This window comes from Rhipicephalus microplus, chromosome 3 (genome assembly GCF_043290135.1).
Source record: "Rhipicephalus microplus isolate Deutch F79 chromosome 3, USDA_Rmic, whole genome shotgun sequence".
NCBI lineage: Eukaryota > Metazoa > Arthropoda > Arachnida > Ixodida > Ixodidae > Rhipicephalus > Rhipicephalus microplus.
This window is the reverse complement of record NC_134702.1, coordinates 186,191,578-186,203,270: the sequence shown is the minus strand read 5'-3', so window position 1 is coordinate 186,203,270 and position 11,693 is coordinate 186,191,578. Positions and strand designations below refer to the sequence as shown.

General features: G+C 45.5%; 1 protein-coding gene across 1 annotated transcript; it reads right to left on the bottom strand.

The window, feature by feature from the left end:
* Window positions 1–958: 958 nt before the first annotated feature.
* LOC142803446 (uncharacterized) lies at window positions 959–11,693 on the bottom strand. The gene is made up of 2 exons (XM_075888564.1): window positions 10,248–11,693; window positions 959–1,129 (listed from the first exon to the last, which is right to left on the bottom strand). The coding sequence occupies exons 1-2, from the start codon at window positions 11,605–11,607 to the stop codon at window positions 960–962; spliced, it is 1,530 nt and encodes a 509-aa protein (XP_075744679.1). The 5' UTR covers window positions 11,608–11,693; the 3' UTR covers window position 959.

Below are 11,693 nucleotides of genomic sequence, written 5' to 3'. Positions count from 1 at the left end.
TGACTTGTCTCTGCATCTATACTTAAAGGAAGCCTTTACTGACCATCTAGTAGTACTTGCGCACTGCTTTAAGCCATTGTTCTGCTCGTACACGGTGACGTCGATGGCTTCCGAAGTTTTTATTAGCCTATTTCAGTCACTGCAACCGTTAACTGTCTCTGTTACCTGTAGTAGTGTTTTGTTTTATTTATGGTGTGGTCAAAATTTCCGTAGCCCTCCACAACGGCGTCTCTCATACTCATATGGTGGTTTGGGGACGTTAAACTCCTCGTATCAATCAAATCAAATGTTTTATTGATGGTACCTTGCGTAGTTTAGTCAGACCACGATGTCACCCTAAAGTACTAGGACACTCATATTTTCAAATTTTTAACTTCATTCTACAGAGTAAAGTATACAAAAAGCTACTTGAACTCGCTTGCCGTTTCATTATGACGAAATTAAACTTGCTTTAAAGGCTTTTTCACGGGGTTTGTTTTTATAACAGGCACTTGAACTATGTCCTGTTTCATCCACTTTGTTTCGTACCAACAAGGCTGCAAGTTGGGTCTTCCATCTACTCACAAAAAATGTGCAATTGCTGTTTTTGGTGTGTTTTTTTCTTGAGACAAGAACCACCACAACAGCCTTCCTACGCACATCGCCAGATAAAGAACGTACAAAGCTTTGAAACTGTGTTTTAGGTACGAGCGTGAGTAGTATTTTCACTACTCCTTTCTGTAGTACCTTCGAAAGATGAAAGTGTTTCTAATAGATGAAAATATAAGTGCAAATTAGGTAAAGGTACGGGATCGTAATATATATCAAACTTCTGCATTAGGGACAGCCACGACAACTTCCGGGATGTTTGCAAAGCTCCGTACATTGCTGCTTATTGAAACAACATAAATTATGTTGTCTTCAGTTGACCAAATACTCCTAGTATTGACAAGCACTGAATCATGCACATGCATCATATGTCAAACATTTAGACCCGCCGTTTTTTCGGCCGACAAAGTCTTGTGTTGCTGTTTATTTTGTCGTCTGCTTGAAGCCCACAGCCAGCCAGTGAGCAGGACAGATGTGAAAACCATTCCTCCCATGAAGTGGAAAAGTCCGCCGTATGATCCGTTCACGTCCCGGAAATATCCTGCGCGGAATATGCAAAAAAACATTTTGGCAAATTTTTTTCGATCACTACTTGTTTAAAAACTTTTCTAAAAGATTCTATCGCATGGAGTTGTATCACTGAATGAGTTACCTTTTCTCGTGAGTGCGGTGTAATTGTTCAGACAATGTGAGAATCCTAAACTTCTAAATATACTTCAAAAAATTTACTAAATAAAAATTTACTGAATATACTAGAATTTCTAAACATACTTCGTCCAATGTTCCTTAGCTTTACTGCGCATTATTCGTAGTCGAAACCAAGAAGTAATGGAGACAAGCAGGGTATACAGTGTGTTGCCAGTATAACTTTTCGTAAATAAAGCTCTAGAAAAGGGCAAATGCGTGAGAAGGACACAGAAAGTCAAGTCAACAGATGAGATTAGGTCTGCGTGTACAACGTGGCACCAGCAAGCACAGGACCGAGTTGATTGCCGGAACATCCAACAGGCCTTTGCCTGCAGGGGGCACAGTCAAGGTGATGGTGAATATGCTAATGTTAAATAGTAACTACTCCCTAATATGTGCCTAACCTTTACGAGAGGTGTTCTTATGTATGTTCTATTGTTTATTGTAGACGACGCGCTGCTGGCATGGGCTGTTGAAAGAAGTACAATATATGTTTTTTTTTAAATACAAGAAAAAAATACGAATTGAAAGTGACAAGTTTACAAAGAGGCAAAGCCAGTGAGGTTTGTCAGGCATTTGTCTACACTGTGAGTATACCATGTACTTTTGGAGAGCTAAAGTCATGCGTAAAAGGAACCAAAGAACATGCTTTAGTTATTTTATTGATTTATTATTTTGTTAGGGTAGACCATTTGTCCTCATTCCGTTCTAGTGATTAAAAAAGCTGTGCCACGTTTTCACATGTGATATTTAAACAACTTTGTGATTTTCCTGTGATTGAATATTTTGAGGAAGTAAAATTTGATGACTGATGTACACTCTTTTTACGTTTTTTTCATTGAACAGCAGTAGTTTCAATGAAGGAGCACTCAGTCGTAATACGTCAGCACATTGATGAGTCGGCATACGGCTTGTCGTTGTAAAAATCACAACGTCAGGAGCAACAACTTGCGTTGAGTGTTCCCACTCGGAACAGTGTTCTTGTACATCGCATAATAAGAGAACTGTACAAGAAGATCTCAAACTTTGAGATAGGCAGTAAAAAAGCAGCGTGTTTCAAGTGAAGCTCACCTTGCGACCAGACCAGGAACACCACACAGTAAACAACGAAAACATAGCACACTGCTTTAGCTAAGAGCGGTAGTCAGTAGTCTCCTCTGTTTCTATTTTCTTTAGAACAGCACAATTTTTCCAATATACCGTGGAATCAGCAACGCTAACTCGTCTTAGTTCTACACATATGACAAAAAAAAGTTTCTTCAAAGAACAAGCTTTAGCAAATGCACACTGAAGATATCAGTTGTATTGTTCATGTGGTGCTGAAAGGTATCAATCCTGATTTGCGATCCCGTACTTCTCGCTCAGCACTAGCACCCCACACTTTCACGCCGTGACAGTATATATAGTACAAAGCACCAGATATGAGTGCGTCCTGTACTATCCTTATATGATCGACATTTTTCAGGGCCTAATATGACCTCACACCCAAGGTAAAGTTTTTTAGGAGGTATCTTGAAGAGGCAGGATGAGCAGTAGCAAAAATGCACGTTACCGAGCGATGAAGAGGTACAAAAATGGCTCGTTTGGTTCCTCCGCCATACCGATCAGTTTAACACGCAGGTAAAAGGTGTCCTTACTGACGTAATTGATTGTCCTCTGTGCATTGACATAAGAGCACTTGCACAATGTCCATTTCTGTCTGGCAGCTCTATAGTATGTTATTTACGTGTATGCACCACACAGGTTGACTCTCAGTGGTACATCTCCATGCCGACGACTAGTGTTCGTGGCCTACGATTAGAGAAACCCTAGTGGTGGCTGAAGTCGTTAATGATGAGAGTGCAATCAGAGAAAGTGATGTGACTGCCAGAAGAGCGTCGCTAATTAGACGCAGCACTTTAAAGCCACTGGAACGGGGAAAGCACTGTGACCATTAGGCCCGCCGCCATACAGGGTCCAGCAGCGCTGAAGCTGCGGTGGCTCTGTGCACATTTTATGTGGGGTGACGCATTTTTTGAACATCGTGGGTGCTTTCGCAGCCTTGAATGAAGCATAGCGTTGTTCTTTAGCTGTCTAAGAAGCAAACAGTGGCAGTCTCACTTTCCCACCGACGCTTGCACGCGTACTAGTGCGACAACAAAGAGCAAACTGCGCGGCATTTCGGCGCTGATATTGGTATGTAGGGTTTAACGTCCCAAAACCACCATTTCATTATGAGAGACGCCGTAATGGAGGGCTCCGGAAATTTTGACCACCTGGGGTTCTTTAACATGAACCCAACTCTGAGCACACGGGCCTACAACCTTTTCGCCTACATCAAAAACGCAGCCGCCGCAGCCGGTATTCGATCCCGCGATCTGTGGGTCAGCAGCCAAGTACCTTAGCCACTACACCACCGCGGCGGGACGTCTCGGCGCTTAGCTGCAAACCTTTAATCAATGCGAAACATTTCTTAACGAACTTCTGCCTGCCTGCCTGCCTGCCTGCCTGCCTGCCTGCCTGCCTGCCTGCCTGCCTGCCTGCCTGCCTGCCTGCCTGCCTGCCTGCCTGCCTGCCTGCCTGCCTGCGTGCCTGCCTGCCTGCCTGCCTGCCTGCCTGCCTGCCTGGCACTATAAGTGGTAATTCATAACGCTAAAAATTATTGCGCCCATGTGATGAACCCCACAGCTTACACATTACTGGTTTTGTGCTCTTGCGGCCGTTTCGTTCACTTTATATGCACCACAGGTTAAATGGCAGCTTGACAAAAGTGGACAAAAAACGCAAATCTTAAAATGCAAATCATGTCACGCGTGACATATACAACATCATTTTTAAGACCTGGTCTCGGGGTTGTCGCGATGAATTATTTAAACGAGTGTATGCAAAAATCACCATGACGAGATGTATGCGCATCATAAAAGTAAATTACAGGTATACAGCAGCACGAATACCATGACTTGCTTGTCACGTACAGCATGGTCGACTTACTACCGCGCTCGTGGTGTGCCGGCGGCCGGTTGGTATTTTGATATACACCGATACTTGCATTGCATGACGAGACTGCATGACGAACACAGAAAGTGCAAACACCAAAATTATATCATGCATCTGATGTATTACAGGATCTAAACGCCACGCTCATGGTGTGCTCGCGGCCAGTTGGCTATCTGGATATACCCCACAAATGATATTGTGTCGGGTGACTGTATGACGAACATGAACAAATGGTGGTAACATGAAAATAATGGCATGTCTGACATACTTTGCATGGATAACGTGTCGCATATAGTGCGCTAGCAGTCGTTTCTCTAGTTTAGTATATAACGAGATTTCTATCATGTGAGATAGCTGTATGACGAACAGGTATGACAGGGGAGACAATGAACATGTCATCTTTTCTAGTTTTAAGCTATCATTTATGTTTGTAAGTTATTAACGCCACACCATACCGATTTTGGTGTATAGCAAAATAGCGACCCGGCCCAGAGTACACCATAAGCACGCCAGAAAAATCATGTCTTACATTACGTACTTGCCATATTTTCCTGTTACAACCTGTCATTTATGTTTATCATACAAGTACGCCATGCATTACAAATATAGGTGTATGTAAAACCAGCAAACCTGCCGCAAACTTGCCAAGAGCATGGCATGTAAATCATGCTTACACTGACATGTATGTTATAATTTTCATGTTAGCCCTTATTATTTGTTTCCGTCATACAGTAACCCCCCGCGCTGCAATTTTTTGAGAATATCAGGTAAGCCAATCGAAAGCGAGGACATCATGAGCGAGTTGTCTAAATCATGTTGTACATGAAAGTAACCTCATGATGTTCGTCTTTTCGCCTTTTACTCGTGTTCGCATTACGTCACCTCGCAAAGTAGTGATTTTGGTAAAAATCAAGCAAGCCAATCGGCCACTAGCCCACCCTGAGTGGCGAATGTATATCATGCTGTGCATAAAATGCATTCCATGATTTCATGTTACCACCTCTCATTCGTATTTGTAATATAGATATCTCTCGTCGTAGAAATTTCGGCAGTTATCCATTTAAACAAACGGCCACGAGTGCGCCAAAACACTAATGAGGCGTGTGAGCTGGACCATTTGTGTGACGCCCAAAGCACTCGGTGGCGGCAGAAAACAACACGTTGTACACTCACCATTCCAGTAACTTTAGCTGAACTTCGGCCAAAGTCGCCAACCTGCGCCATGTTGATGAGGTACTGAACACCACGGTCGATCTAGAAGGGAACAGAACGCGTGTCGTATGTCCTCTCTAGCCCAACAGCGATTCGTCTTGGGGCGAGTGTTTGTGGGGAATGCGTTGTTACAGCCAATGCGGGGATGCATCGGGGAATTATTCGAAATTTTTAGTCTGCCCCGTGCGCTGCTATAAGCAAAATACTACGCGTGTTCCGGAATATCCAGTGTGAACTGCCCGGGCGTGCGCCTGAAAAACATGGCCACGCCACTGAAAGCGGTGGCCTCCACTTCAAATCCATCGAGTGGCCGCTGTGCACTTTGTAGCTCGCAAGCTTCAAATAAATGCTTCTGTTTGCTTAAGATTCCTGTCCGCAAGCGTTGGCAGTAAAGTATTTGCATTGGTTGGGCATCGTTTTTGAGTGGACGAGTGAAACAAGTAGTGTTGTAGGCTTATTCAATGGCTCTGCCGAAATTTCAGAGGTCGTAGATTACCTATTTGCTAGTTGTCTTCTTTTTCTATAGCTGGCGCCAGTGGACGTGGTGGTAGCTACGAGACACGCTTTTCGGTAATACGCCACGCCCTTGTGTTACCGGAATATCGTACAGACTAAGAAGCTGTATTTCGAATAAGGGTTAATTACTATGACCGAGGCCGAGGCTTGAGCTGACGTCACCACGTCGTGGTGTGTTAAGGCGTTCATAGCATTGCACTACTCCTATTGAGAACACGTCGAATAAAACGAACAGCTAGCCCCACCGCGGTGGTCTAGTGGCTAAGGTACTCGGCTCCTGACCCGCAGGTCGCGGGTTCGATTCCCGGCTGCGGCGGCTGCATTTCCGATGGAGGTGGAAATGTTGTAGGCCCGTGTACTCAGATTTGGGTGCACGTTAAAGAACCCCAGGTGGTCAAAATTTCCGGAGCCCTCCACTACGGCGTCTCTCATAATCAAATCGTGGTTTTGGGACGTTAAACCCCACAAATCAATCAATCAATCAAAACGAACAGCTAGCAACGACGTGTTGCAAGAGTTAGTCGCAGAGGCCACAGTCATTATGCATTACTTCATTTTACACCGCTCCCAGACGACGACACCACTCCGTCGAGCAACAGCATTGTGAGAGGAAAGTGTGTGATAAAAAAGGCGCGTTTGTATTGTCTCCTGAGTGCGCGACCATGGTGCCATGCATAGCGTGCCCGACATCGATTGCTCTGGACCATGAGGGTCTGGGCTCAACCAATAGATGATCCTTTTCCCCCATCTGACTGTGCGTATTTTTTACGTCATTTCCGTGACGAAAATGCCTCTCTGAACGTTTTTGAGTTTTTGAAAAACTTAAGAGACGTCGGAATGGCTATTTAATGAATGAGGCAGTAGCAGCAGTACCATTCGCAATAACATTCGCAGATCACAGACCTAGGGGTGACGTGCTTCCGATTTGTGCTTTAAACGTGTGGGAATTGAGGCTGGCCCGCTGCCGATAGTTATAGCGCAAGAACAAAACGACGGCACAGAGACAAGAAGGACACGAAAGCCTTTGCGCGGGCTTTCCTGCCTTTTCTGCCGTTCTCATGTCCCGAGATGTCTGCCCTCCTTTGCTGTCTGCCGCGCTGGGAATGGCGGAGTGACGTTTAACTCCCTTTCGCGCGCTGCGTCAGGGGCAGGGAGTACTCTCGGTCACAGGATTTCAAGCTGGACGGTTGTGTCCTCGCGATCTCCGACGCCAGCGTAGCTCCCGCTGACTGGTTCGCCCTCCGCGGTCTCCTGACGCCGTGCAGCTCTCGCATTGTGGCGCCCCGCCCTTGGACTGCTTCGACCGGATCCACACTTTCCTATCTCTTTCTTTTTTCCGCTGCTTGCCTGTCTATTTTTTCATCTATTTTCCTTGTATTCTTTTTATCCCTCCTTCCCCCTACCCCTATAAGGCACTGCGCCGTGTCGCCTGAAGGCAGACAGAAATTAGGTGCCTTTTTCCTCTTCCTTCTAACCACTACCACCACCACTCTCCGGGACAGCAAACGGTGAGCCACGCAATCTTTTCCGTCCGTCGACTCCCGTCGCTCGGGGCTCGTCAGACTTCGCTGACGGCGCCTCGCGCCCGAGGCGAACGCTCACCTTTTGTTGCCCCACTGCGTACTCACGGCCGAGGGTGGTACGGTGTCCTAGTGCGTGGCCTAGCTACGCCGACCCGTCTCCTTCGAAGCAACCGCGAGCTCCTTTGCCTTCGCTCGAGCAACCGGGCCTTGGTCCCGGTGTCTCCGTGGATCACCTTTACCGCGGAGACGTGCTCGTGGCACCCTGGGTAGTACTTTGTGCCCGTCGCGTGGATAAGCCTACTTGCTTTCCCGCCGCGCCTTTTGGCAACGGGCTCTACTGCGTTTGGTGTTGCCACAATGAATTGTTGCGACTTTGAGCAGTATCGTGTTCTCGCCACGGCGACAGTTAACGCGTGCCCTGCGGCTCGCTAAGACCGGATCCACGCTGGTGGCCGTACTCCTTCGGGATATGTGTACACCACAAAGGAAGTATCTCTCGACAAACCTCTCGCGTAGAGTTGCATCGCCATGTCTCCCGCGCAACTGTTGCTACTTGCGGACACGCATGTGAATGCGCTTATTCTTCCAAGTGACTAGCATTTCGCTGAAGCTTTTTCGTCGTTATTGCGAAGACTTGTGGTGGGCGTGGAATGAAACACGGTATCAACTCGCTGATACGCTTGAGTAACGTTAGCAGCAGGAACTAAATGGTGTGAGCTTCGCGCCATCTTGCGGGCACTGTGTAAATAGTTGTTCCGAGTCACGACGCAGTTAAGAGACTCTAGGATAATCATGGCAGAGCTTGAAGGTCAAATTGACACAGCCAGGTGTTTTCTACGTTTCTACCTGAAGAAGGAGAGGGTCTAGCACCTACACTCGAAACTGAACACAAATGCCTGAAGGGCCTAAAGAACATACCAAGTTTTGAAATAGGTGCACTGCGCGTCTGGTCAGCAATATTCAAGCATGATACTAACACAAACAGTGTATACTTCCTCGTCTAAAAATTGGAATTTTTGTGAATTGCCACTTAAGTTTGTAGTCTACACAACTGTATGGGCACTCAAAACAATTACCAGATATGGAGCGTGCTTATCGAAAAGAAGTTCACCAAAAGATGGACTGCATGCATCAGGCTTTTCCTAATTGCGATAGGAATTAAGCACTATCCGCAAAGGTATAAGCACACAATTATTGCACAATTTTGCTTTTGAGATTTTGGAGGGCTGAAGCTGGACAGACAACAAAAAATAAAAAAAGCAAATGTTAGGGATCACGTCACATCTGACTAATGGAGAAATAAAAGGCGTAACTGCAAGAGAGTGGAAGATAAAAACGTATATTTTGCACTTCACATTAAACCCGATAAATAGATCTTAACCTACCATAATGTAAAGGACATCCAGCTGGTGGCCTATTCAAGCAACTAAATGGGCATCAAGGGTTTACAACAGCAGCGATTGGTGAATTCACAAAATTGAAAGGTTCGAAGCGATATATTGAAATCAGCCCTATCTAGAGATGGTGCAGAGATGCCTTCATGCTTCGAAGGGCAGAGGCTTGTGGCGATGAATTACTGATGGTTCTTGCTTGAATAGCAATCCATTTATGCCCATATTTTTCCATCGTTTCAAGCGCTTCAGCAACGTAGTTATAAGGCGTGGAAACAAAACGGTGTCGGTGGGTTGTCGCAACTTACTGTTCATCATTATCGTAAATAAGCTGCACCATGTCAACGCAAATAAATTGTATGGTACCTGCAATATAAACTAAAATGGAGTTCAAAAACATTCTCTCATCGTATGACTGTCTACTTTTCACGCTTCCGGGCCACAAGACTCACGAAGGCAACTTGCTCTCTTGTTTTTGATGAACTTAAACAATCAAATAAAGGTTTTCCCATGCTATGCGAGAATTGAATGGGCCGCGTGCTTCTAAAAGTTTTACTATGGGGAGTTGACAGCTACGCATGATCAACTGGTTACCTTTGCGCACATAAACACCCAGGAAATAAATTCTAGATTGTGTGGAAATAACGTTCAATTGCATTTAATTGTATGACTACGTTTCCCCAGTAGAATCGAATTTGTTTTGAATGAACACCGCAGCCAGTCTTTTATAGACAGTGATTTCATGCATTTTACAGCCTGATACGTCAGGCGCGATGCGCGTGCACATGCGTTTGTAATGGTTCAAGCTTCTGAATAAGCAAACATGATTCTTTTCTTCCAAAATTATTTTTGTTTCTCTCAGAAATGGGTCTTCTCGTACGAAGCGATGCATATCTGAAGACATAAACGTTGCAGCTGCCCTTTTCATTCATAATCTGACAGGCTCTATTGCCTCCACAAATTTTTCGATCATTTTAGTGATAAAAAACTTTGTGACTGTTTTTCTGTACCTGTGTGGCTTATGGAGACGCCCACCAAGCAACACACTCGGAATAAATCTGTGATCATAATCAATATTCTGTGAAATGCATGAGGGTTTTTCGATGCGAGAACGATACAGAGAACTTGACTGGATAAGGCACTGCTTCCGCACAGTGATAATCTCGTGTAGCTTATGACTATTAGTAGGCCGAAATTACCATACACCCGCCGTAAATCTAGTCAGTCACAGCAAGGTTCCTGCTTAAACCTTGTGACACTCGAAGAATCTGCAAATCAGTGATTTCCTAAAAGTGTTAGGGAATACTGAGAGTTAACTATTGGCACAGAAACTATATTAGTACTCTCTACTCACCTATGACTGGCGGCCTCATGAATGCTCCCAGAGCTGTCACTGATGCTACAAAGCCGTAAGCCATGGGGAGGTTCCGCACACCAACGTCGCATGTAATAGTTTGAGACATGGCAACCATTACGTAGCCAACTGGAAGTCCAAGGTTTACAACTAGTATCCAGAACACAACGTCACTCTGGGCATGTGGCATCGTCGTGCCAATAATGACCATGACGAGATAAGATAGCGTCGTGACGCCAAGAGGAGTTGCGATCTTGTAATCAGTGATCAGCGGTATCAGCAGCCGTCCCGCCAGGTCGGTCAAGGAGAAAAATGTTAGTACGTGCGCAGCATCTTCTCTGCTGATCCCGTTGTCTACTGCGCAGTCAACGGCCACAGCCAGAAACGTATCCAAGAAGAAACAGAAAGAGAAGTAGCTAAACATGTGCGCGTAAAACCGTCGCGTAGACAGGACCTCCTTAGCGCTACGCAAAAGAGATCGTGTACGGCTCTCTTTCACTGAATATCGAAAATCACATACTCCTTCTAATGAATTCAGCGTACGATCCCCACAAGCACTCTTCAAGGGGACTGTCTCATCTTCCATACCTTCTCTACCTGCCTCCGGGGGCTCAGCAGAGCCCGTGAAAGTCAGCATCGTATTTTTCATTGATGTCATTTTCATGCAGTCTGTCGTCCTCTTCATAACTTTCAAAGGTAAATTTTCCGCAGAAATGTTTGTTTCTGCTCTGTGCAGCTCCGGTGAGCCAACATTTTGTTGGAAAATTTCTTCCAAGCACTCATTTTTACATGAGCAGTTCACACAGACACGACGTGGTTCTTGACCTCCCCTGATATATGGCACATCAACACTGTTTCGTCTAAGCAACTTCCAGGACAGCTCTTCTCTCTTTTCAGCACACATAGCGCTTGTGTCTGAGACCTCCAACATGTGTGGTATCCCGTGTGAATCACGTAAAGGTTTTTCATAATTAAGCCTCACGGATAGGGGATACCTAGACAGCTTAACTATTGTCGATCTATCCGTTGATGTAAATAGAACGTTTTCGTCACACGAAGAATCGTCCTGGTCGTTGCTAATGCCGACAAGAGGTCGCAAAGTTGATGCCACGTAATCACTATAGTGACTCGCTTTTTTTTCTCGTGCGTCGTCTCCATCAATGACTCTGCTCCTGGAGATGTCAGATATTTCGGAGTACTGTTTCTGCATCCACGGAGGCTTGCGAAAAAAGAGGCTGATTGGTAGAACATTCAACAACAGTGCTCCCACAAGTGCAAATGTTCCGTGCAGGCTGTACTCGGTGAGACAGTAATCGAAAATTATCGGGAAAATGAAGGAAGCTGCAGGGGCACCAGCCATGTTGATACCGAGGGCAGTGCCACGTCTCTTGTCGAAGTACTCGTTCACAGCGACGATAACACAGGACAGCAGGATTCCATGTCCTG

Excerpts from the sequence above, each read along its gene's own strand:
- LOC142803446 (XM_075888564.1), bottom strand. The coding sequence starts at position 11,607 with ATGGCTGGTGCCCCTGCAGCTTCCTTCATTTTCCCGATAATTTTCGAT. Across the intron at positions 1,130-10,247 it reads CATGAGGCCGCCAGTCATAG|GATATTTCCGGGACGTGAAC; the intron begins GTGAGTAGAGAG and ends TATTCCGCGCAG.